Source organism: Micropterus dolomieu, linkage group LG18, assembly GCF_021292245.1.
Source record: "Micropterus dolomieu isolate WLL.071019.BEF.003 ecotype Adirondacks linkage group LG18, ASM2129224v1, whole genome shotgun sequence".
Taxonomy (NCBI): domain Eukaryota; kingdom Metazoa; phylum Chordata; class Actinopteri; order Centrarchiformes; family Centrarchidae; genus Micropterus; species Micropterus dolomieu.
The window spans coordinates 23,013,947-23,036,678 of record NC_060167.1 but is presented as its reverse complement, the minus strand read 5'-3'; the positions used below and the strand labels follow the sequence as shown (position 1 = coordinate 23,036,678).

The 22,732-nt window shown below is 41.3% G+C and overlaps 2 protein-coding genes across 4 annotated transcripts in view; both read right to left on the bottom strand.

Annotated features, from left to right (window-relative positions):
- Positions 1 to 10,615, bottom strand: part of espl1 (extra spindle pole bodies like 1, separase) — a 15,139-nt gene extending 4,524 nt beyond the window's left edge. The window contains exons 1-24 of one of the 2 annotated variants that reach the window (XM_046029193.1): positions 10,467 to 10,615; positions 10,228 to 10,333; positions 9,681 to 9,983; positions 8,822 to 9,556; positions 8,528 to 8,629; positions 8,262 to 8,373; positions 8,015 to 8,142; positions 7,566 to 7,759; positions 6,918 to 7,160; positions 6,578 to 6,722; positions 6,163 to 6,322; positions 5,821 to 5,960; positions 5,394 to 5,528; positions 5,197 to 5,313; positions 4,922 to 5,093; positions 4,693 to 4,821; positions 4,449 to 4,605; positions 4,123 to 4,232; positions 2,733 to 3,868; positions 2,217 to 2,634; positions 1,664 to 1,795; positions 1,140 to 1,353; positions 755 to 945; positions 410 to 537 (exon numbers count right to left, since the gene is read on the bottom strand). In XM_046029193.1, coding sequence (XP_045885149.1) covers positions 410 to 537; positions 755 to 945; positions 1,140 to 1,353; positions 1,664 to 1,795; positions 2,217 to 2,634; positions 2,733 to 3,868; positions 4,123 to 4,232; positions 4,449 to 4,605; positions 4,693 to 4,821; positions 4,922 to 5,093; positions 5,197 to 5,313; positions 5,394 to 5,528; positions 5,821 to 5,960; positions 6,163 to 6,322; positions 6,578 to 6,722; positions 6,918 to 7,160; positions 7,566 to 7,759; positions 8,015 to 8,142; positions 8,262 to 8,373; positions 8,528 to 8,629; positions 8,822 to 9,556; positions 9,681 to 9,983; positions 10,228 to 10,308 — 5,382 coding nt within the window. In that variant the 5' untranslated portion in view covers positions 10,309 to 10,333; positions 10,467 to 10,615. The remainder of the gene's footprint in view (positions 1 to 409; positions 538 to 754; positions 946 to 1,139; positions 1,354 to 1,663; positions 1,796 to 2,216; positions 2,635 to 2,732; positions 3,869 to 4,122; positions 4,233 to 4,448; positions 4,606 to 4,692; positions 4,822 to 4,921; positions 5,094 to 5,196; positions 5,314 to 5,393; positions 5,529 to 5,820; positions 5,961 to 6,162; positions 6,323 to 6,577; positions 6,723 to 6,917; positions 7,161 to 7,565; positions 7,760 to 8,014; positions 8,143 to 8,261; positions 8,374 to 8,527; positions 8,630 to 8,821; positions 9,557 to 9,680; positions 9,984 to 10,227; positions 10,334 to 10,466) is intronic. The other variant, XM_046029194.1, reaches the window with a different exon arrangement.
- Positions 10,616 to 11,774: 1,159 nt separating this feature from the next.
- Positions 11,775 to 21,995, bottom strand: pfkmb (phosphofructokinase, muscle b). Of its 2 annotated transcripts, XM_046029206.1 has the most exons (23): positions 21,796 to 21,995; positions 20,530 to 20,634; positions 18,879 to 18,952; positions 18,429 to 18,506; positions 17,944 to 18,133; positions 16,723 to 16,888; positions 16,587 to 16,631; positions 16,221 to 16,329; positions 16,043 to 16,138; positions 15,859 to 15,951; positions 15,598 to 15,723; positions 15,365 to 15,429; positions 15,204 to 15,267; positions 14,943 to 15,089; positions 14,737 to 14,807; positions 14,526 to 14,613; positions 14,241 to 14,393; positions 13,984 to 14,148; positions 13,816 to 13,877; positions 13,616 to 13,727; positions 13,421 to 13,520; positions 13,225 to 13,330; positions 11,775 to 12,879 (listed from the first exon to the last, which is right to left on the bottom strand). In XM_046029206.1, the coding sequence occupies exons 2-23, from the start codon at positions 20,612 to 20,614 to the stop codon at positions 12,738 to 12,740; spliced, it is 2,337 nt and encodes a 778-aa protein (XP_045885162.1). In that variant the 5' UTR covers positions 20,615 to 20,634; positions 21,796 to 21,995; the 3' UTR covers positions 11,775 to 12,737. The 2 variants fall into 2 exon arrangements, with proteins under 2 accessions (XP_045885162.1, XP_045885163.1); XM_046029207.1 differs by lacking the exon at positions 20,530 to 20,634.
- Between the last annotated feature and the right edge of the window lie 737 nt (positions 21,996 to 22,732).

Here is a 22,732-nt window from a genome sequence, read left to right as displayed (position 1 = left end):
ACAGGCCCTATTTCAGCCTCTGTCTGAAACAATCTGTAGATGCTCCTGTCTCTTTAAGGCCCCCCTTATTCAAACTGTGAAAAATGCAGATCAACGTTTCCAAAAGTCTAAGATGATGTCCTCAAATGTCATATTTTCAACATAGTTGCAGATTAATTTAATAGTTCACAAGTAATCAATTAATCGTTGCAGCTCTAGATAGATGACTTTATATTTAATTCAACTACTGCTGCAGTAGATATTCTCTCTTTCAGTTAGGCTGCTTGATACTGCTGGTACAAAATGAGATTGTAAGTATGGCTACATTGTAAAGTAACTAGCATCTCCATATTGCTAAAGCCATGTATTTACACGACAACTGTCTGGTTTCAGATTGAGGCCACCATCCTGTATTATTCATTGTCTTCACCTGCTGTTTAGATGTGGGGATGTGAACGGTGACAGGGACAGATCCCTTCTCAAGACGTGACAGTATGATGCTGTCGCCTATCTCACCAGGTTTTACTCCAAGCACAGACATCACGCACACAGTCACCCCTGAACAAGATGCACAGAGGGAAAGGAGAAATTACATAAACTTATCAAGCACAAAAGCATCTATTAATCTGAATGAAATCAGGATATGGACAAGACAAGAAAGTGCAAGTACAGTTTACAGTAGCATTACTGGCATGTGCAAACCACATATTTGGCTGGAATCAAATATGAAAGTGGATACATTTTGCTGAGATCAAGAGAGTATAGTATTTTTTACCTGGGGGAAGGTGTTGAATTTGTTGGATAAATTCTTGACATTGGCTCTTGGGGAAAGTAGAGGAGTCAGCGGTTGAGAAAGAGAAGACGTTCTCCAACTGCGACAACCTCTGTTCGGTGCCGTTCTTGGATTCATCCAGACTCAGAGAATCCATCTTGTCTACTAGCTCATTAGACACCTTTCTCAGCTTTCTGTTCCACATCAAAGCAATGGCAATGTTTGAACACAACTTGTAATACAGTAAATATAAAACAAATGTTAATCAGTCGTCAAAAGTAAAATGTATTTTAATCAAGTTTGAGATATTTTGTTGAAATATCTTTATATATAGACCAAAGTGTTGGTAAGAGGGAATTCACACTATTTATACAACACATTTGCTTACTTGAGAGAACTGGCTAAATGCCTGATCGTGCGGTGGCGACTTGTGAGGCCCAAGGACTGGGCATGCAGCATTGCTGTAGTTATGGGGTCCTGCTGTCCCATGGTCAAGGCAAGAAGAGCACAGAGGGTCGTGTAGATGGAGGGGGAGGGGAAGTGCTGAAGTGTCAACCAGGATGAGCGGAGCAATGACTGAACATCCTCCAGAGAAAGATTTTCTGGTGTGGAAAAAGAAAAAGACGCCAAATGACTAAGGTTAAAGAGCTGCCTTTAAGAATTAAAGGTACTTCTATATTTGGTTAACAGTTTAGGGATCATAGCCCTTATTAAACATATAATACATATCCATACTTCACAATGCTGTAGATGAAGTTTATGATCAATTCCTGCTTTAAAAAGAACTGGATGGCATGTTTATCTTTGGTGTTATACATTTTTAAAAATTAATATTTCAGAATTCTTCTTAATACCGAGATACACGGGATCATTGCAGACCAGCTGTGACTGCAGCAGTGTGTAAAGCCTCACCTGGCCTGGTGTCTGAATGAGACAGGTGGGTTTGTGGATCGTCTCTCGCATGACCTCTGCTCCTCAGTTCAGACAGACCGTCTCTCTCCAAATCGCGACACATATCCCTCCGCAACACCTCAAAATCTATGTCTAGAGAGAGTAAAGAAAGAGATTAGAACTCTGGCCTTTATCCAAATTTTGTTAGACACTGGGATTTAGTTTTTTATTTGTTCTGCTCTTTTACTGGCATCCTGCATATCTTACAAAACCTGTGGTTTTGTTATGGTGCCGAATATCACCCTGCACACCCAAATCTACAAATTTAATTTATGTTCATTGATAATAGGTTGAAACTTAACTATGAATGTGAAGAGTTTCAAACAAAAACACTGTGCTGGGAATGCATCTGGGGTTTCAGAGGCTCCATCATCTACTGAAATGTTTCAATGCTTAAGGTGTGACTGATATACTGCTATAATCTAAACTTCTAAATTGTATTATGGTACATGTACATTTTGTGCAAATGTTCTCTAATAAAAGGGAAGTTTCACCATGTGCACAAAATACATACCTATATCTTTGCTTGAAGCAAGACTGTCTTCAGTATCAGTGTCTGATGTCCGAAGCTGCTCAATGCTTATGTCCAGAACTTCTGTAGTTTCCTCCTCAATTGTCCTCATTTTGTCCGGCTCCTCCACTGAATCTGCCTCTGCCCTTGAGGATTCTCTTCTGGTTCTTCCTCTTCTTGTTGAGGCAGGCTGACAGACCAAAGTCTCGTCATCCTCAGTGGAGGGGTCTCGAGGCACTGCAGTGCTCTTCTTACCCTTGGCCAGCCTCTTGGGTGGGACCTTCTCCGCGGGTGGATCTGGGGCTGTTTTACTGTTGTGGACAGCTCTTCTTGTGGTGGTTCGCTTTTTAGGGACATCTGTCTGTTCTTTGGGCTCTGGTTGGGTGTTGGCTTCTGTGTCACTCTCATCACTAAACTCCACCTGCATTGGCATATTAAAAAAGGAAGATAGTTTTCAGAAAAACACAAAGCAGTATGAGTTTAGTAACAATCAAACCTCTACTCTGATTAGGTGCCTACCTTGAAACGTGATTTCTTTGTGCGTTTGGGAGCTGCAGGCACAGGTTGGGCTTTGTCTTGTACTGGAGACAACTCTTCATACACATGAAACTGTAGCTTAGTGGCAGTCCTCTGTGCTTTCTGCACAGAGCCAGCGGCTTTCACCCTCTGAACAGGGGTACAGGTCAAAGTAGGTACCACTGTGTTAAAGTCAAAAGAGCTAAGCTCCCTAGCAGAAGCCTTTGACTTAACCATCACTGGTGTCATGGGAACCAGTCCCTTTCCTTTGGCTGAGGAGCTTGTCACTTGAATCTTGGGCTTGACAACTTTGACCTTCTTTGCTTTGTCAGGAATATCTGGGTTTTTAATAGACTCTTTGGGTTTCTTAAGCAAGGATGAGGGAGGCACTGTTTTCTGTTCTGATTTCAGCTCTTTATCCACTTTTGGTGCATTCCAAGTCCAAGCATTTGAGAAGAGTTCCTCTGGGGTGCAGCCCTTTTTGGCAGCCAAGGTAATCAATGACACTATGGCTTTGGTTGCCATTAGACCTGCTCTCACAGGTCTTAGCACAGGAGAGGGTGTGGAATCAACAAATGCTAAGCCAGCCTCCAGTACTTTCCATATACCACAGATCTTGTTGAGGCCTGGTTCCAAACCAGTAAGCGCCATGCGAAGGTACACACGGCCCACCAAGTCCTGCATCAGGGAGGGTCTAGAAAAGCTTTTGGCAGGGCCACAGGGAGGGAAGAGTTTAGCTAATTTGTCCCCGAGTTTGACAGAGACACTTTTACAGCGGGCTAATGTTGCCCATTGAAGTTTCAAACTGACTCTAGCTTCGCTGGGATCCAGCTGGAGAACCAGATCAGCCTGTGTAGCTGCCCAGCGAGCAGTGGCCCGGCCCAGACAGGGCTCAGAGCAGCAGGGGCACAGGCAGTCAGATTCATGGGCAAGGGAGGAGAGCCAGCGGCGAGGCTGAGCTTTGAGTGGCGGGGAGCTAGTCAGTTCTCTCACTACAGGTTCTTTGGCAATCCACCTAGTGCTCAGGACGCCCTTAAAATCATCCTCTGAGGTAGGAAGGGGAGACTGAGATTTCTGTGCTGGACGTCCTTTCCTAGGTTTGATTTTCACGTCTGCCTTCTTCACTTGATCAGAAAAATCTGAGGAAAAAAAAACAAAACAGTCCATTTAATAGCTCAAGGAAACTGACACTAATGTAATGCATTACATTAGACAACAATTCCATGCCTTTGCTTATTTTGCAAATTTTAAGTACAATTTACTACAATAACACAATGTGATCAAATCCCCCAAAATTGTCTTAAATCCTCACAATACAATTGTGCTGGAAGTCAAACAATAATATTCAGTGTGTGGCTTTATTTGAACTGGCGGAGTTGTACATTTACCAGACCTGTGCAAAGCTCCAGAAGGTTTCTGACTCTGTCTAAATCAATTCCACTTTCCGCTCTCTCTCCTTGCATCAGCTCCAACTCAGCTTTCATCACCAGCAGCTCTGCACATCTGAAAACAAAAACGGTCAAGAAAAGAGTTCATCAAAAAAGCATGTCATGTGCATCAACACTTCACTATTGGTTCTATGTATTGTGCTGTGCTCCAGGCATATTATACGTATAGAAAACAATATTTAAGAATGGCCAGTATACGATACTGATAATATTAGAGCACAAGTTCATTTACATTGTAATCCACTATACCCATATACCACTATATACATACTGGCTGAGTGCTTGCAGCTTGATGGCCAGTTTGAGAGCTTCTAGGCATTGGAGCCTTGCATCATTGATGGCTCCACAGCTGCTCCTCACAGCCACCATCTTCATAGAGCAGTTTAACAACTCTGAGAGCAGCTGCCACTTCACCACCAGGTTATCTCCTGCTCATAGAACAAGGGACAGAGAATCAGCGTGGCAGGCAGTACTAAAACATGAGTTATTGTCCAGTCCATGTGGGACAAACGTACCTTGGTCGATGAAGCGCATGTCTGAGCTGCAGCCGTTAGCCCCATATAAGCCCTTCCCCACTAAAGTTACTAGCAGGCTGCAGAGAAGCTTCAGACTTTCATACAGGGCAGTGTCTGGGCTATTTATACCTGAGACACACAAACCATCTTTAGCTCCACATTCTCACAAAGCAAAATCAAAACAGAAAACCGTATAGTTATATTTAGTGTTGCAAATGCTTTAGCAAACCATGCTGAGTGATGTGGCCCCGCTGGGCTTGTGTCAGTGCAACCGTGTCCAAATTCAAATACGAGCTGCAGGTCTGGAGCGTCCGAGCACGGAGCAGGTACCAGCTCTTCGACTGCCTCTGCTCATCCACTTCTTTAAGCACCTCACACAGATACGGCACCCCAAGGTCCACCTGATGTATAGTCAAATTGCAAATAGCAAATTGATAAAAATGACCTCTTTAAAAAAAACATTGCAACAATATGAGAAATACCGGTAGGAGACATGTTTCCCACCTGTCCCGTGCTGTAGCAGTACTGAGCTTTCAACAGAATGGCCAGCATAGAGAGGGAAGAAGGTCCATCAGCGGTGGAATTTGAGGTAAGAAACCTTTCTGCTTGTTCGAGCTGGGCCTACACAAAAAAAAAAAAAAAAAAGTTATATTATATATATATATATATTGCATTGACTAATTGTTACAAAACTGTATTACCAAAGCCAGTTCTGGGGTGCCCATATCCAGAAGGATACTGGCTGATTGACAGAGGGAGCTGGCACATCCGTGGGAATCAGCAAGTTGACTTGAAAGTCCAATCGCAAGTTGATAAGCTTCCAAAGCCTTCAGAGGCTATATAAGAGGGAGAGATTTCATAAATACACAATACTCAATGTGGATGAAATTACCAATGTGAACACAAGTTATAACTGTAAAAAGGATACAGCGTAAAATAACCCTTACACTGTTCTTAAACCAGTTGTTACAAATTTATAATGCACAATCCCTAATTCATACAATACTTCATGAACTGTGTGAAGTGGTAACTTATTTGATAGATGCTCAGAATGTATTGTGTTGGAGAGAAACTAAATAACCTCAAGAGAGCCTCCAGAAGGATTTTGACTACATTTTATGTTGTTACCTTTCCCATGAGCTTGAAGAGAGCTGCAGTCACAGCAATGGAGCTACAGGTCTGTTTGAGGTTTCTGATTGAAGGCAGGCCTTTACTCTGCAGAAGAGCGGACCACTCATCCAGTGCTCTTTCCAAAGGCCTGCACAACTCTGAAAGTAAAAAAGAATGTCTATTAATCTCTCAAAGAGACAGCGTGTGACTGTGTGATAGCAATTATCCATTTCTGATTTGACCTACCACTAGTTCTTAGCGGAGATGACAGATTAACAAATTATGGTATAATATATAGCCTTCATATAATACAGAGGTCTACCGTAGGATGATTGATGATATGAAAAAGGGGTTCCCTACTGTTCTCTGCAGCCAGGTTGAAATGCAGTCCTTCATAGACTAGGATGCTGTCTTGTGTCTTCTGCTTGTCTTCATAATCAAAATCATTGGTTCCTATGGGATTGGCCACACGTCGTGTCTGCTCACGCAACTCTCGCTGTTTATTGTCCCTTTCAATGGCCTGGCCAAAAACACACAAGCATAATTTATTAAATCACAAGACACTTGGTTGATGTATTAAACCAAGACCTAATTCCAGATAGCCGATCACTAATTATACAGTCCGATATCAATCTTACAGTAGTTCCATGCTAGAAAAATCCTGGAGACAATGAATACTACCACACTGTTACTTATTTCTGTTTCACTCATTCTTTTATTATGAACACTTTCAAAAAATTCTGCATGATATCCTGACAGATTCAACAGGACTCACCTCCTGAAGATTCTTCTCAAGAGTGCAGATATAGAGCCAAAGCAAAGCATGGGCCTTGTCATCCTTCAGTCTATCGGCATTTTCTGGAGTCTCTGGTTCTTCTTCGAGAAGCCGTAAAGCTTCATAGGTAAAATCAACTGCCGCACTGTGAGTTACAAACGAACATAATGAATATTGAGACTGTAGGCTGCTGTCTATGATGGTCCAGCAGGGCTCCAGACTAACTATTTTAATTGCTGGCCCCGTTGCCAACAACATTTTCTAGCACACAAAACAGTGTATTTGTATTTTTCAAGGAACGCCACTCATTAGAAATGATGATGTAAATAAAACCTCCTACCAGTCAGTCTGTTCACTGAAATCTTGGTAACACACAACTTGGGCCATTTCACAGAGGTAGACCGCACGCAGATGGGTGTGGGAGCTCTCCTCGTGGCAGATGTCCAATAGATCACACAGAGTGTTGTAACGCTCCTGAGCAGTGTCCCCTGCCACCTCCTTATAGGCACGAAGCTCCTCTTCCAAAAGGCAAAGCATTACTTTTTCATCAGGAACGTCAGGACCAAAACCATCATGTAATGTCCTGTTCAAGGATGGGACAAGCCAACAGTTTTAAAGTTCCCATTTCCATTAATATCCCATGATACCCTTCTCTGAAAAACAAAAATTAAAATAAACTAAAGGGGACAGAGCTTTTGCTGTCAGGGCCCAGAGACTCTACAACGACCTGCGCAAGGATATTAGGCTGTCAGAGTCAGTGTCTCCTTCTAGAAAAGCAATTTTATCGGAAAGCATATCCTGATTTTATCTGGGCTATGTTTATTTTATTGGTTTTCATTTTCTTGTAATTGTTTTACCTTTTTTTTGGTCCACATGTATTTTATCATTCACTCCTTTGTCTGTGTGAAGCACTTTGTACTTGGTTTTGATAAGTGCTCTATGAATAAAGTTTAATACAAAAAGCCCCTTGATTAGAACTTGTCCGTACCTGAGTCGAATGTCTTCCTCAGAGTTACGGGCTGCGTCAGTCTTCGTTTTCACCCACAGAGAGACCGGTTCGGCCATATGAGTAGTTATTTTGTCTCCCAAAGCCTTCAGCCACAGGATCACCCAGTCCAGCGCTCGCTCTAGTTGTCCAGCCCGCCGAGATGTCTGCACAGCCAGCATGAAGGGTCGGCTCAGCTAGGTAGTCAAAATACATAATAATACAGATGACTGCTAAAATTAATATACTGTATATAATAACACATTTCCACAAGGATAAATTAAGGGTGCTCTATCTAACATAACCTAATTAAAATAAGGATATAATCTTATTAATGCCGACCCCCAAGTCTACAAAGAGAAGACAAATTGTGTATTTTTTAAGATCTTTAAGATGATTAAGACTGATACAGTGTGATGCATGATCAAACAAATCACACTTAAAGAGCTTACCCTATCAACAGAGAGAGAGACAGGGCAATTCTTGCATAGATCCCTGCAGAGGATCTCAACTAGCGTGAAGGCCTGGCCATAGAGACGCCGGTTGTACAATCCACAAGCTAAGTTGCTCACAGCAATCACTACAAGAGACATGGTAATCACAAAATGTCATAATAATAAAATATTATGTGTCTATTTTTTGCAATTCAAGTAAGCTTTCACGTGACCTGACAACATTAACGATGTCGATTGTAATCACCTGCTTTGATGAGAAGGTTTTCACTAGACAGTTTACGCAGTTCAGTCATCATCAGTCCAGCTGTGGCTTGGCAGTAAAGCAGCACTCTGTCCAATGTGTCACTGTTCTCCAGCTGAGAGCAACAAGTCACAATCAGTACTAAAACTAATCAGTACCTAAATTAGAGTACATGTAGAACTGTAGCTACATGTTGGTACAGTGCAATTCATCTGTCTTTATTTATGTTTTTGTCATTTCTATCATCATGAAATTGGAAGCAGCCTCACCTGTGATGCGAGCATGCTCTCATAAGCAAATACAAAGCCTTGGTAAATACTGACGCAAAGAGCCTGTTGCAGTCTGCTGCCCTCAGCCTGGCATGTTGAATTCTGTCAAGAAAGCAAACCAAAGATTAGCAATCTGTATGAACTCTCAAGACAAATAACTTAACCTTTAAATACCCTTTTCACGGCAATTGATAAAAATCTACTCCAACACGCTCAATTTTACAGAATGATTTCCCTGCTCTTTTTTTTAAACACACATACAAACTCTTTCTCCTGGGCAGTAACAAGACTCACCTTCTTCAGCACAGTTAATATCCGTTCTTGATACTCCTCAAGAAAAGAAAACCAAGCCAGGAGCACAGATCCACTTAATCCCTTGCTTTGGCCACTTTCGACAGCCCACACCACCAGTCCGCAACCTTCCAGAACAGCATGAGCTTCTCGGTGTCCCAGGTCAGCTGAAAGAGACCTCAAGGCCCTGGCACACTTTGTCAAAGCCTGGCCACTCTCCCCACCAACTGTCATTGCAGAATGAATTTTTACTGCCCATTTGCCGAGCACCACTGCCATACAGCTGACCTTGCTTTCAATTTCATTCAAAAAGTTAGAGGCCAAATCATAGTGGCCAGCCTTACAAAGCAACTTCGTTATAATTAGCACCATTTCGGCAAGCATGTATAAATTTGATGTCTCAGTAGACTGCTTGGACCCATCCCCCTCACTCCCTCGAACACCAGGCCAGAATCTGTTGAAAAGAGTGTGTATTTCCTGGAGAAGAAAAGAAGCATCATCCTTGGTTATGGATCCACAGCTACTCTCAAACTCTGTGATGGCATCCTCTGTGTATATGGGAGCTTTGGATATCGAGGGAGTTGCATTTTGTGTGTCCAACAACAGGAGAAAGCTCAGAGCTTGAATCTGACAGCAGAGTTTGTCACGGGGATCCAGGATTTTCTTGTCTTTGGTGCCAGACAGTCCGCTCCAGAGAACTGAGAAGCAGCTACGCACAAGAACACAGTAGTCCTCAGCCTATGGACCATACAACAGTGGTAATCATGTTAATGCTAACAGGGAAAAAGCAATCATGCAGTATAGATGTGGGATATACCACACATGTTTATGTAAAAAAACAAAAACAATAAGTGATACATACCTGCTGGGCTGGGCTAAGCCTGCTGCAAAGCAACACTGCTACACGGCTGCATAGACTGTGAGCTCCTAAGGAGCTTAGCTTCTTCACAATATGGAAAATTATCTTTTCCATGTACAGTGGACTGCTCTGAGCAACAAGCGCTGCAGATATATCATAGCCATGAATGGAAAGCTCCACCAGCTGTACCAACTGATCGACATGGTCGAAGTCAGGAGATCCAACTCCAAGTTGATGGTTACAGGCTCTGATGACCCTGTCACACAGTGTGCGACCCTGAAGGCCTGGCTGACTCTTCACATAATTCTACAAGGTAAGAAAAGTGAGATTTATAGTTAACTGTAATGTGTTTTGTATTTTAAACATAAAACATATCAAAGTATAGCACAGCATATGGAACTGGGCTCATTTTGAGGCAGTTAATCCTGGATTTGTGTTATTTAAGTCAAAGTATGTTCACTAGTAAGATAATATTAAGTAGTAAGGTTATTACGGACAGGGGTAATTCATCCTAAGAGACTGATGGGAAGAACCACATAAACATGCCAACCTCTAATTCTTGAAGTAAAAGCTCCGTCTCTTTCACAGAAGCCGTCCGCTTGATATACTCATCCACCTTCAAACACTTCATGTCGACAGCTGTAGAAAACGCGTTACTTGAGAGAAAGTCAATATATAATGTTAATATTAAATTTCGACAACCACATATGCTAACGTTAGCCAAAACGTTGACACTTCAACCAACGTTAACGTTTGCTAACTTAACCACGAGAGTGAACTGGGACTTACTTCAAAGACCTTCGTTGCAACACTTTTATTCACGGCAGGTAAAAAGCAGACTTGCTGTGCATGATAACACGACTAAGCAGCAGTTTTCTGCTAAACTTATCTTCAACAATCTTAGAAACTGCCCCCCCCCCGCGCTGTTTTTTGAAAGGTGTTCGCTAACCAATCAGACAGCACATCCGCTTTTACCCGGAAATGAAAGGACATATGGGTATTGTAGTTTTATTATCATACGACTGCCAGACCAGAAGAGAAGTAGTAACATTCACTAGTCTGTATGAATAAATGGCATTAATGTGCATTTGTATTTTATCAAACCATGGCTACACAAAATATATCCCTGAAACTTACTTTCCTTACCATGTAAAGTTTTTAAAAGTTCCCCTGTCCATCCAAGTGAGGTAGGCGCTAAATGTTTTTGTTGATTTTGATTTGATGAATGGTCTGGACAGTATTATTTCAGTCGTAGTAAATAGTAAATTCTGTAGTAAGGGGTTGTAACAAAGGGAAGTGCTTGTTCTTGGAGGTTTGGAGTCTACTGTAGTTTCCACTATACACTTCCTGCCATACTTAATCATTATAATCATACTGTTCAATTGCCACTTACACGCTGGCACTTCAACCCACAATAAAATCTGCTTGATTCTCCGATTGAATAATGAGTCAGCCACGGAGCACTATACATTATAGTTATACCAGACATTTTAAAATATTGTGTTTAATAACAATTTAGGTACAGCCCAAGAGTAAAAAACAAAATAAGTTGGGAGATTATTCTGTTTTTTCAGCAAGGTATCAGTCCCAAATGTGAAACCAAACTCAAAACAACAATGTTAATGTCCTGGTATAGACAGGTCAAAGTGCAAACGTCAATGCAAATCAAAAATTAGTGGCAGGATTTGAAAATTGCTGTTCGCTCATAGTCCCCATGACACACGACAGAAAACAGTTTTGCAAAGACGAATTGGGGGAAAGTGATGAATAAACATTTCTTTTTGGAACATATCCACTAGAGGGCACAGGTCCACACTTCCTCACTTGGGCCTCTGCAGAAATGTAGTGTTTGAAGCAAGTTTAAACTTCCCATCCCAAAGCTCAAGGAATTTTATTATTAGTGGTGTGTTTTTTCATTAGCCACATAACAAGCTTTTACAGATTTCCATTTTGGTGGAATCCCTACTGCCATCTCAAGGGCTGATCCATTACTGTAAGTACTATTTACTAGGCCTGTGGATGATAAAGGCACAGGGAACAGTTAAACAAAAAGACAGAACAGAGGGTAAAGGGAGGTCACAGACAAGAACGGTGCTGTGTGCTTTAATCTGAGCTATTTATTTAAAACAGTCACACATCTAGTAGCTTCAGAATGATTTAGAAGCCGCATGCTGGAAGACAGGTAAAGATCCAACTCAGGCAGGGGGTTGCTCTCTGGGTGTCAGGTAGCAGCCCTATCCACAAATGAGCTGAATCCAAATAGATAGGCTATACAAGCAGAGTCTTACAGCATGCAGAGCTCCATGAGTTGATGAAAAGAGTTAGTGAAATTAAGCAGAACAATAATCTTTTGTTTTGTAAGAAAATCCCTCAAACCATTCTAATTCATTTATTCACATACAAAGAATAGGGTCCAAGTATTTATCAATTTGCAATGATTTCTAATGCCAATGCCTGAGCAAATTTGGACCCAAGTCAATTTCCTCGCAATGGAATTCTGATAAAAAATGATTTACCATCCAACGGATCGGCACTTCAGGACACACTGCTTGATGAGAACCCTGATTTCTCTTAAAAAGTGTGTATAGTTGACAGGAAATCGAAATGGAAAAAAAGATGGTAATTGGAAATGCGTATTTAATTTATATTTGAGACAAAGATAGAGGGACAGAAAGTAGAGTTGAGGTGCACAGACAAGACAGACCAACACCACAGTTTTTAGTGGTGTCCAGCAGCTGCAGTGGCGTGGAAACACAAGCTTCTGTGAATGGAGACAGCTCTAAAATAGACTACATCACACAAATACCTTCAGTTTGTACCTCACAGCACAGCGTAAATGTTTTCTGTAAAAAGAATAATCTGTGTGGCTTTTGATTGTTAATTGTGAGACTTGCTGTGATTTTGGTGACATAAATATTATCTGTATATTAATAATATTATCTTCTAATTATTTATTTGTTCTGCACTTTACAGGGACAGACTTTATAAAGTGCTTTTAACAGAAAAAAGTCAGGTCATCATGAATCAGGTTCCGAAGGCAAGGACAATCACACAGAAAGGCTACTGAGGAACTAAGCCTCTCTTCTTGATGACATGTTCCATCGAAGCCTTTTCAGTGGTGTCCAGACTGATCTTGTACTTGGCCAGGATTTTCAGGATGGGCCTCAACTTCAGCCACCACTGTATCTTTGGAAGACGGTGTCTGTGTAGGACAACATTTGTCAGTGAGGAAAGTGAAAACAAAAGATCAAAATTTTGAAAACCTAGTAGTCAATTAATTTATGTAAGATTTTAATTAAACTGGATCAAGAAATTTGTGACCACTAGGGGCAAAGTTCACAACAAGCTGGTTTAAGCTCTTTAGCTAACTATATGGGCATTGGGCATTTTACTGGACTCCTCACTAGCTGTCAAGGACAATTACTTTTGTTTTAATCCTGGTTTGGATCACTCGAACTCTAACTTTGCAATTTGAGTAAATACTAAACAATGCAGATGAGAATAAGCGACAAGAAAAGAGATTGACAGGATAGAAATGAAGTCTTACTCAAAGTCAGTGAGTTCTCTAAGTTCTGCCAGAGGCTGAAAGACCAAAGATCTCTTCCTCATGCCCAGCACACAGGCTGAATCTGTAGAGTTGGCAAATATACGACCTGGAGGTTTTGAGGTTAAAAACATAGTCAATATTAGCACTGGGAGCACAGGAGGTAACCATACAATAACTGTCTACAGCATGTCCTCACCATGTCTGTAGCATTCCTTCAGCTTGTTGGTCAACCACAGCACAGACTTCATCCCCATCTTGGTGCCAAAATTCCTGTCGAAGGGACTTGGTGTTCCCCCCTAATAAGAAAGGATGTGTTTCATAACGTATATGAAATTGAATTGGGGGGCAAATATAATGAGTCTGTGCACAACATCTTCATCTAGTGGCCCACCTGCTGCATATGTCCAAGTACATTCTTCCGGCAGTCAAACACACCCTTGCCCTCCTCTGAGTACAGGTTGAAGATAAAGTCTGTGGTGTAGTTGGGATTGCTATTCTCATTTCTAAACCAAAAGTAGAAAATTAGGTGAGATAGGAAGCCACAGTGAGCTTTAAAGTTTATTCTATGTAGAATGGCCAATTCCCATAAACCTCAGAATCAGTCCTCTCTTCACTGTGGTCTTCATCTTTTCCACCAGATGTTCCACATTCACCTACAAACAAATCAACCATCAGACCAATGAGTAAAAAAATCTCCATCCATCTCTCACTAAAGGCATCTCTTAGCTTCCTCTCTTTTATACATTCATACGGACAGACCTCTAGGTCATGAATGTTGAATGGCTCCTCATAAATGTAAGCAGCGTCAGCTCCAGATGCCAAGCCAGCCATGGTTGCTAGGTAGCCGCAGTATCCTCCCATAGTCTCAATAATAAACACTCTTCTCTTGGTGCCAGCGGAAGATTGTTTGATCCTGTCGCATGTCTGAAAAGGAGAAAAAGAAAGCGAAAGAAGAAGAAGAAAATGAGTAAGATGTCATTTTTGGATTGTCTTTTTGTATTCTTTAAGAATTTTACCATGGTTATGGTGTTAAGCGCAGTATCAGTGCCAACACTGAAGTCAGACCCAGGAACATTGTTGGAGACAGTAGCAGGAATAACGACAAGGGGAATACAAAGTTCCTCGTATTTCTCTCTAGCCTGCACCATCTCCAGACCCCCAACAAATGCCTAATGAAGACGGAAAAGAAGGGGGAGAAATCAATTTAATTACTTTCACTATTATTTACGCACTGGGTTTTAGTGTAAGGGCTGTGCTCAGGAAGATTATTTTAGCAAAGCCTCAATATTTTAGCTGCTCACCTCAAAGCCTCCTATAATGACTATAGCATGAATGTTGAACTTAGTGATGCTCAGACTGATCTCCTCCATGAACTCATGTGGCAGGGACCTTTATAAAAAGGGGAAAAAAGAATAAAATAAAAGCAACACTGCCAGTGTACACTTAAAAACACTGAGCCATTCACTGATATTACTGTACCAGTCAACATAGCGGGTTTTTTTAACATCCCACCTCTTTGTGCCCAGCATGGAGCCCCCCTTTCCAGTCCATCCTGCCACTCCAGACCAACCGATAGGCTCAATCTGTGCAGGGACAGAGTGTGTGCTCCGTCATGCTCCTTCGCATGTGTAGGCAATTCATTAACACTGTAAAGCGGATTTACTATTGTGACAGGTAGAGCCTTCTTGTTTATTTCTGTATGTTTAACTAGAATTTACCATTCCATGAGCCAAGCCCTCAAAGCCGTCGTGCACTGCCAGCATCTGGTGGCCTTGGAGGAGCCCGATCCTGACAGCTGAACGAACTGCAGCGTTCATTCCAGCACACGGTGCTCCCACGTTCAATATGGCAATGTTGATGTTACTCTGGCATGGGCACATTTACAGAGATGTCAGTCAGAATAACTGTATTTTCCACCAGAACTTATTGATTTTGAGACAGTTCATGCACAATAAGACAGTAAAAATGTAGTTTCTGACCTTTTTATCTGGGATGTGCACATGAGCCAGCATTTTGTAAGTGTTCCAGTTGTTCTCAAAGCTCCTATTGTCATGAAAATGAGCAGAGATGTGCAGACACTTGAAACTCAAACACAACACTTGAGAATTTCAAATAGATAACAAAAAAGGGCATGCCTCACTTTCCCCTGAGCTTCACTGCTTCGTCAAACCTCCCTTCAGCCATGGCTATGGTGACATCTTTGGTCTGATGTGACAGAAGGTGAAAAGACAAAAAGGAAAAAAAAGAGTTGAATCAGCATATTGTGCTAAATAGTGTTCATCTATGTCATTAGGAGAGCTAAAAAACTCATCAAGTCATCTTCATTCGTTAGTTCATTCGATTGGTTTTGCAGATGGAAGAGATCTGACTCACCACTTGCACACACTCCATGAGGGGCAGCCTGACAGCCATGTTTCCAGACAAGCTGACAACACACGCAGGAGTGTCTGGCGTGGCCTCCAGCAGAGCCATTACAGCTTCCACACCCATCCTGCTGGCCTGAATCATGACAATCAAAAAGCAGACACTTAGAGAAGCAGGTACACTTGTGTTTATTCACATTGTTAACAATAAATAAGATAAACGTTTATTAATATTTAAATATGTTTATGTTTGGGGCAGTGGTTGTATTACCAGGATTCTGTCAAAGGCAGAAGGGGTTCCTCCTCTCTGCACATGGCCCAAGATGGTGGCACGGGTGTCAAAGCCTAGCTTCTTTGATACCAGCTGGACAGAGAGAGATTATGATTTTATAAGCAGTCTGTCTTATATGAAAAGCCGACATGTGCTGATATACCGGATTTCTGCCATTACTGACCTGTTTGATTTGGTCACATGTGATAGGTTTACCTTTGCGGTCCATCGCTCCCTCTGCAACAATGATAATATTCAAACGGGAGCCACGGGTTCTTTGCTGAGAGGGACAGAGAAAACCTTTAAGATCAACAAGCACAGTCAAATTAATCATTGAAGACAATGCAGGGCAAGGCCTTTACATCTGTCAGTCTTCTGCACAGATGCTCCTCCCATCCCTCATCTGGGGGCATCTCTGGGATGAACACCCAGTCAGCGCCACAGGCCAGAGCTGTCACCAAAGCCAGGTATCTGTAGGTAAAGAGTCATAAGCAAGGGTTCAAGTGGCGTTTGCAAAATTGACACTGAGTGATAACTTTTTTAAGTAAGCATCCAAAGCTGGTGTTTCACATCATATTATTGACTTGTGTCATAAAAATAATTGTCAGTAGGATGTAAAAGCCTCTGAAACCACCCAGTTACAGTACCAAATTCTGTGCCTCCGCATAGATAAATGAACCCCCATGCCACTCTTGCTCACAATGCACACACACGCAGGTTGTACTCACCCACAGTGCCTACCCATTACCTCCAGGATGAAGGTCCTCTGGTGACTGCAGAACAACACATTTCATGTCAAAAGTCTCATGCTAACATGGCAGGTCTGTCTGTCAAAAATAATTGCGTGAATGGTCCAATGCATACCTCTGTGCTGTGGTGGTGATGGCATCCACTATCTCTATGATGCGATGCAACGCAGAGTCCGTGCCGATGGTCATGTCAGTGCCACAGAAGTCATTGTCAATGGAGCCCACCATGCCAACAATATTGAGATGGGAGGAACCTTTGGCCTCACTTGGGGTGATCTTACCTGAGCACAGATTAAAACAAATACAACACTCTCAGATGTAGTCACTTCTTAAACAGTGGCCAAGGATTTCTAATTTGCCCTGTTCCCCAGTTAATGCAAACTCAGCAGCCTCCATGTTTACCTTTTGTTTTCACACATTCAGTATTGTAATGTCTATTTCCTCAGCACTAGTTCCATCAGTTCAGAAAGAGAAACTCAGAGCAGCAAAGTGGTGAGTATGACACAACTCACATTCACATTCACATTATACAAAATGTTACTATATGTTTTATTACCAATCAGCCTTTATTTGTGCATGCTGTCCCTACCTATTATTTGTGACTCTGCCGTTATTTGAATATTGACTTTTATATGAGAAAGTACATCATGTTACAATGAATAACCAATGTTATGAAAAAAAGTGATCCAAGTTCAGGTGGGAAGAAGACAAGACTGATGAAGACTTACAAAGTATTTGTTTATTGAGCTCGGTCGAGGAGATGCAGTGGCAGCATCTGAGTGTGAATACATGCGATGCCAGCACCAATCTGAAGGATACTTCCTGTTTAGGGATATTTGTCCTTCCTAGACCTAAAGAGATTCACTAAATGAGTGTCTAAATGAGATTGTTGTTCACCCCTCTTTACATGTGTGAAGAGTCTATTGGATATTGGTTCAAATCAAGATGCTAACTTACACAGTAAGTTAAACCACATGCCAGTCTGTCTGTCTGTAATGAAACAAAATAAAGATAAATCTCGACTTTGGGTTACAGATAGCAGTGCATCCGTCTCAAGACAGCTACATCAGTCATTCGACCAAGCAGGCAGAGAGGAGAGACAGACCTGACCTAGTGTTTTGGAGAGGCTGTCACCTCTGGCTTACTTTAGCTCTGCAATTGACCATAACATGACACGGGGAAACCTGTGTCATAGTACCCCTAAACACAACCAACATGTCTAAACGAACTGCAACTTGTGCCATAACATCGGCATTGAAGGGCATTCGTGTGAAAGAGACATTTGATTTGAGGTTGTGTTGCTTAGAACAGTACAGTTTGGGCTCATGCCTCTCACCAGCTTTGACCAGGTCGGCCAGCAGCTCGCTCCACTCTGTTCTGAACTGGTTGGCACCCGTCAGACTGCCGTCACCTCCAATCACGCACAGGTTGGTGATGCCCAGCTTGACCAAGTTGCAGGCGGCCTTGGTGCGTCCCTCTTTGGTACGGAAGTCTTGACAGCGGGCACTACCAATCACAGTCCCACCCTGATGTCAGGCAAGGAGGAAGAGTTTCAGTACCAAAAAAGGAACCACAGGGAGACAGATAAGGAGAAGGGGGAGGATTCTCTGAAACCTAAGTGCTCATGTCTAAGGCTATTTAACGAACTTTGGCATTTAAATGACCATTTGACCTACAGAACTGCACTCTAGAGGCGAAGGAGTTGCTAGAGTTACACAGAGCATCCATCCCACCTTACTGTGATGATCACAAGTTAAAAACAGAGTGGAATTAATAAACATATAGTTAAATATACTTTTGCATCTTTGTGTTTGTTCTCACCAGCTGTAGCATCATTGACACACTCTCCCAAGTAGCAGGGCGAATATTGTCTCCTCCATCCACCAGACCCTGGTAACCCTGTCAACAAACAAAAAAACAGCACAAGCAGCTATTTCAGTCTAACACGTGTTTTGTTAATTATACTGGGATTTGCAGATTATTTATAGGTAAGGCTGATCTTGTTAGTCCATGGAAAAGTGCTGGAAATATCATAATTGATTAATTGCTCAATTAAGTAATTTCTCTAGAAAAAATGGAAACCATTTGCTGGTTCCAGCTTCTCAGCCGTGAGTATGTGTAGCTTTTCTGTTTATTTTACAGTCAATTTAACCAGGAGAACTGGGAACTTAATGGTGGGCATTGTAAGTGAATGTTCTATTTGTTTTAACATTGTACAGATTAAACAATTAACTGAATAATCTAAACTTAAAATTCAAAAGCAGTATTTACCTCATGGACAAAATACACCTTGGCTCCAGTGTAAAGTCCCACTCGAACTGTGGCCCTCACAGCTGCATTCATACCTGTAGGCACAGTGTTAGCCCTTATAACTATATGAGAAACCCTGTGATAGCACACACAGGTGGAAAGAATGATTGTGAAATAAGTTACTGTTATTGTTTTTACTGTATTTTAGTAGTTTGTGCTCATGTTTCTGCAATTTCATAAGTATTTAGAAATGGGTATAAAGACGATATATAACATTTAAATGAGCAACTTATACTTAGGTGGGTTTTGGGTAGTTTTACATCTAAGTATGTGTAGTTTACAACAAGTTAGCAAGGAATAGTTGATAGTCCAATAGATAGAATAATTTGATAGTCCTTCTAAACCTCTAATTTGCTTGATGCTATGGTGCATGGATGTTGCAGAACTCATACTTTGAATAATATTAGTATTTCTTTTTTTGGCCTTTACATTAACCTGCTGCAGCTACTGAACACCAGACCAATTCCTTTACCTGTAATTTTATTGTTTATAACTGTTATAATTGTCAGCAATTGCGGCAAGCTTGTATTCCATGAAAGGCAACTGGGCCTCAGTCTGCACTCTCAATACACAACGGGTCGCTTAAAGGACAAGATGTGGATAGATTAGCTTTAAGGGTGCCAAGAGCATCTCCACTTACAGTGTAAAAGAGGAGGGAGCGAAAGGGAGATAAGGACGGCCACCTCACTGCTTTACAAACACATGACAGAAAGGTCATGTCTCTATAATTAGTCCTCGTAAGAGATACAGTATTTTAGAGAGAGAGGAGGAAGGGAAAGAGCAAGAAACGTGGACTTAAGGACATCAAGACTAAAAAGGTACAGTTGTAATGAGGATTATGTATTTTGGAAAGTTGAAGAAGAAGAAGAAGGGTGGGGGTTAGCAAGCTGTGCAGTTTTGCATTCACACACTTGTCCACACTGGTCTTATAAAGTTCATAAAGACAGAAAAACAGACAGACTGGATAGCTCACTGTGTCACACTCTCACACCACGGGGTTGGGGTCACTGATGTACTTCCCAAAGGTCACAGTGAAGATAATCCTCATGAAGTTAAAGGTCAGGGGAGAGGCATGTCTCACTCTGTGGTCATAGCACCTTTAGGTGAAGGAATTCATGCTGCCCTTTCCCATAAGTTAGCTCTATGAGCTAGTTAGCTATGATAGCTCTGTTTCCACAGAGAAGTCACTGTTACTATCAGTAATGAAAAGGATTATGAATAGTCAAAATTACTAACATTCATGATTGTATATGAGTGATATGTGTTATTTGTAGTGGTATAGCTACCTAATATAAAACGATGTTTAAACTGTTAACAACATCAAAAAGCAAATGATGCACTTAAACTATGGAGATCTATGTAGACTGCAGTACTTGTCTAAGACAACCAATGACTTTTCAAGATGCATCAAGTTTTGGATTCTAGATTTCTAAGTTTCTGATTTACTTTACATCTCAAATACTAAATAATTAAATCCTGCTGTTGAGTTACTAAGTAGTGACCTCCCCACACACCACATCCTTTAAACCACCTGCTGAGGCAAACAAACAGCAGACGTGCCTTGCGCTGGCAACTCCACACTCACATACCACCCTGGAAACCATCCACTTACCCTGGGCATCGCCTCCTGAGGTCAACACCGCAATCGCCCGACCCTCTCCCATCTTGGTGGGGTCAATGGGAGCCTTTTGTGCCATGGTCCTGGAGCTGAAGCTGGCTGAGGAAAGGAGGCCTTGAGTGTAAAAATCCCTGCCACCCTGATGTACTGTGTGGAGTATTTGCCCCTCACCTCTAACTCAGCCTGCCTGTTATGGAAAGTAATAGCAGTTGCAAAAGCGCACAGCTTAACTATCCTCTTGGCAGACACTGAGGCAGACACTGAGGCACACATAGTTGCGCAAATGTTTTTAGATTCACACACACACACACACACACACACATAGACAGTGCCTATTAAAAGTATTCAAACCCCCTCCTCTATTTGGAGTTTTCACATTTTACTGTTTTACAACATTGAATCAGAGTGGATGTAATTTTTTTACACTTATCTTCCTCAATATAAATCTCACAAATACAAATATGTGGAAAATGATCTAAATTAAATTCAAATAAGTTATACTAAATTATAGATTGTATCGCCTTTTCTCATCTGGACTGTTTCTTCCTATTTCAAGATGCATGAGGACTGTGAGTAAATGGACCCTGACCTCTGCAGGGTATTAACATTGCAGATTTCAATCCATCCCCATTTAGCTTATAAGCTTACTGTGTGGGGTAAAATACATCTTCCTGGTTGAACTTGCAAACAGCAGCAGATTTCTATAATTTTGCAACATCCTCAAAAGTCTGTTGAAAGGTTATTTTCATGAAACATTTAAAGGACATTGATTTCCAATTCAATTTTATAAAGATTTGTTTAACATGTGACAATTCTGCAATGAGTGCCATTTATTTATCTATTTATTTTTTATCTCAGGTTTGTTTGAAATATCTTCTTTATGCGGTCTTTGCCAGAAATAAGTAGCTGTTAGTTGTTGGATTTTGTTATACCTTTATTGCACAATGGTGACCTCCATTCAGGTACGCCAAATGTCTGGGGTTTTTTGTTCAGCGTCATGAAAGTCTGTCAACATCCACTGTGATTCAGTGTTGCTATCATACCCTTATTTATTGTACATTGCTATCGGCTGTCAAATCAACAGCAGGTATAAATCCAGTCTGTACAGCAGCAAATATACACATGCTTTTTGGCTTTGTTTTTTATTTACCTTACAATAATTGTAGGTGATTGATCATACGATGAGGTGATCTCTTAGGTCTTTAGGGACACACATCATATTCAAACTAATAGTGATCCTTTAATTGCAGTCTAGCTTACCTGCATCCCCCGCTGCAACAGAGCTCTAGGACATCTTGCTTTCACATTCAGATGCTGAGAGGTCATCACCAAGTGAAGAAGAAGAAACATAACACATTACCCTGAAAGTGATCTAGCCTAAACTGTAGTGTGGCTGTAGCTGATTCACCAGTGGTTAATATAAAATAAAACCCTCTCCGTACAAGGCAGCATCTCTCTCACATGATGGATCTTTTCAACAAAATAAGAAAACATGCTCCTGCATCATTCCTTAGCATTTTCTCTGTCCATTTTGTTACTTAAAGCTTTTCTGATTACCATGTAACATCCTCTATCTGTACATGGCAGATTAATTTACTCCCACCTGCCTTATCTTGTCCTAACATCCCCAACCCCCAACCTCCCACCGCCCCCAACACACAAATAGTCTCCTATGCATTCAACAAGTCAGATATGTCCAGTTCAATAAAGACTGATGTTGTATTTCTCGCACATAAACAAGACCTCTGGGTATTATAAAAGGATGGCTCCCACTCACAAAGTCAATAATAAAAAATACAAAAACAATTTGTACTTGTTTGTAATTTCTTTGTGGAACTAATTTCTGTATGGAGGAAAACTCAATGCCCCAACCCTCCATGACACAACTGTCAGTTACATTGCCATTTTAATTGACTCCTCTTCTACAAGCAGCCACATTATATCTTGTTAGTCTGTTATTCATGTCTGGAATTTTGAATGAGATGAGTAATTGGATACAGCACAGTACTACACCTAGATGTGGATATGGGCTTATGTGTGTATCTGGATGGTTTTGACTCGTCGTCGCTGCCAGTGAAGCTAATTTAAGGACCAAGAATGCAGAAATAATTACTTTAATTTAGTCTCTTTTTATGATGTAATATTAAAATTAATCAAGTATATCATCATATATTATATGAGAAATACAACAACAAGC

Excerpts from the sequence above, each read along its gene's own strand:
- pfkmb (XM_046029206.1), bottom strand. The coding sequence starts at position 20,614 with ATGGCACAAAAGGCTCCCATTGACCCCACCAAGATGGGAGAGGGTCGG. Across the intron at positions 15,268-15,364 it reads GCAGTGAAGCTCAGGGGAAA|GAGCTTTGAGAACAACTGGA; the intron begins GTGAGGCATGCC and ends TCATGACAATAG. Across the intron at positions 12,880-13,224 it reads AGAGAACTCACTGACTTTGA|ACACCGTCTTCCAAAGATAC; the intron begins GTAAGACTTCAT and ends TGTCCTACACAG.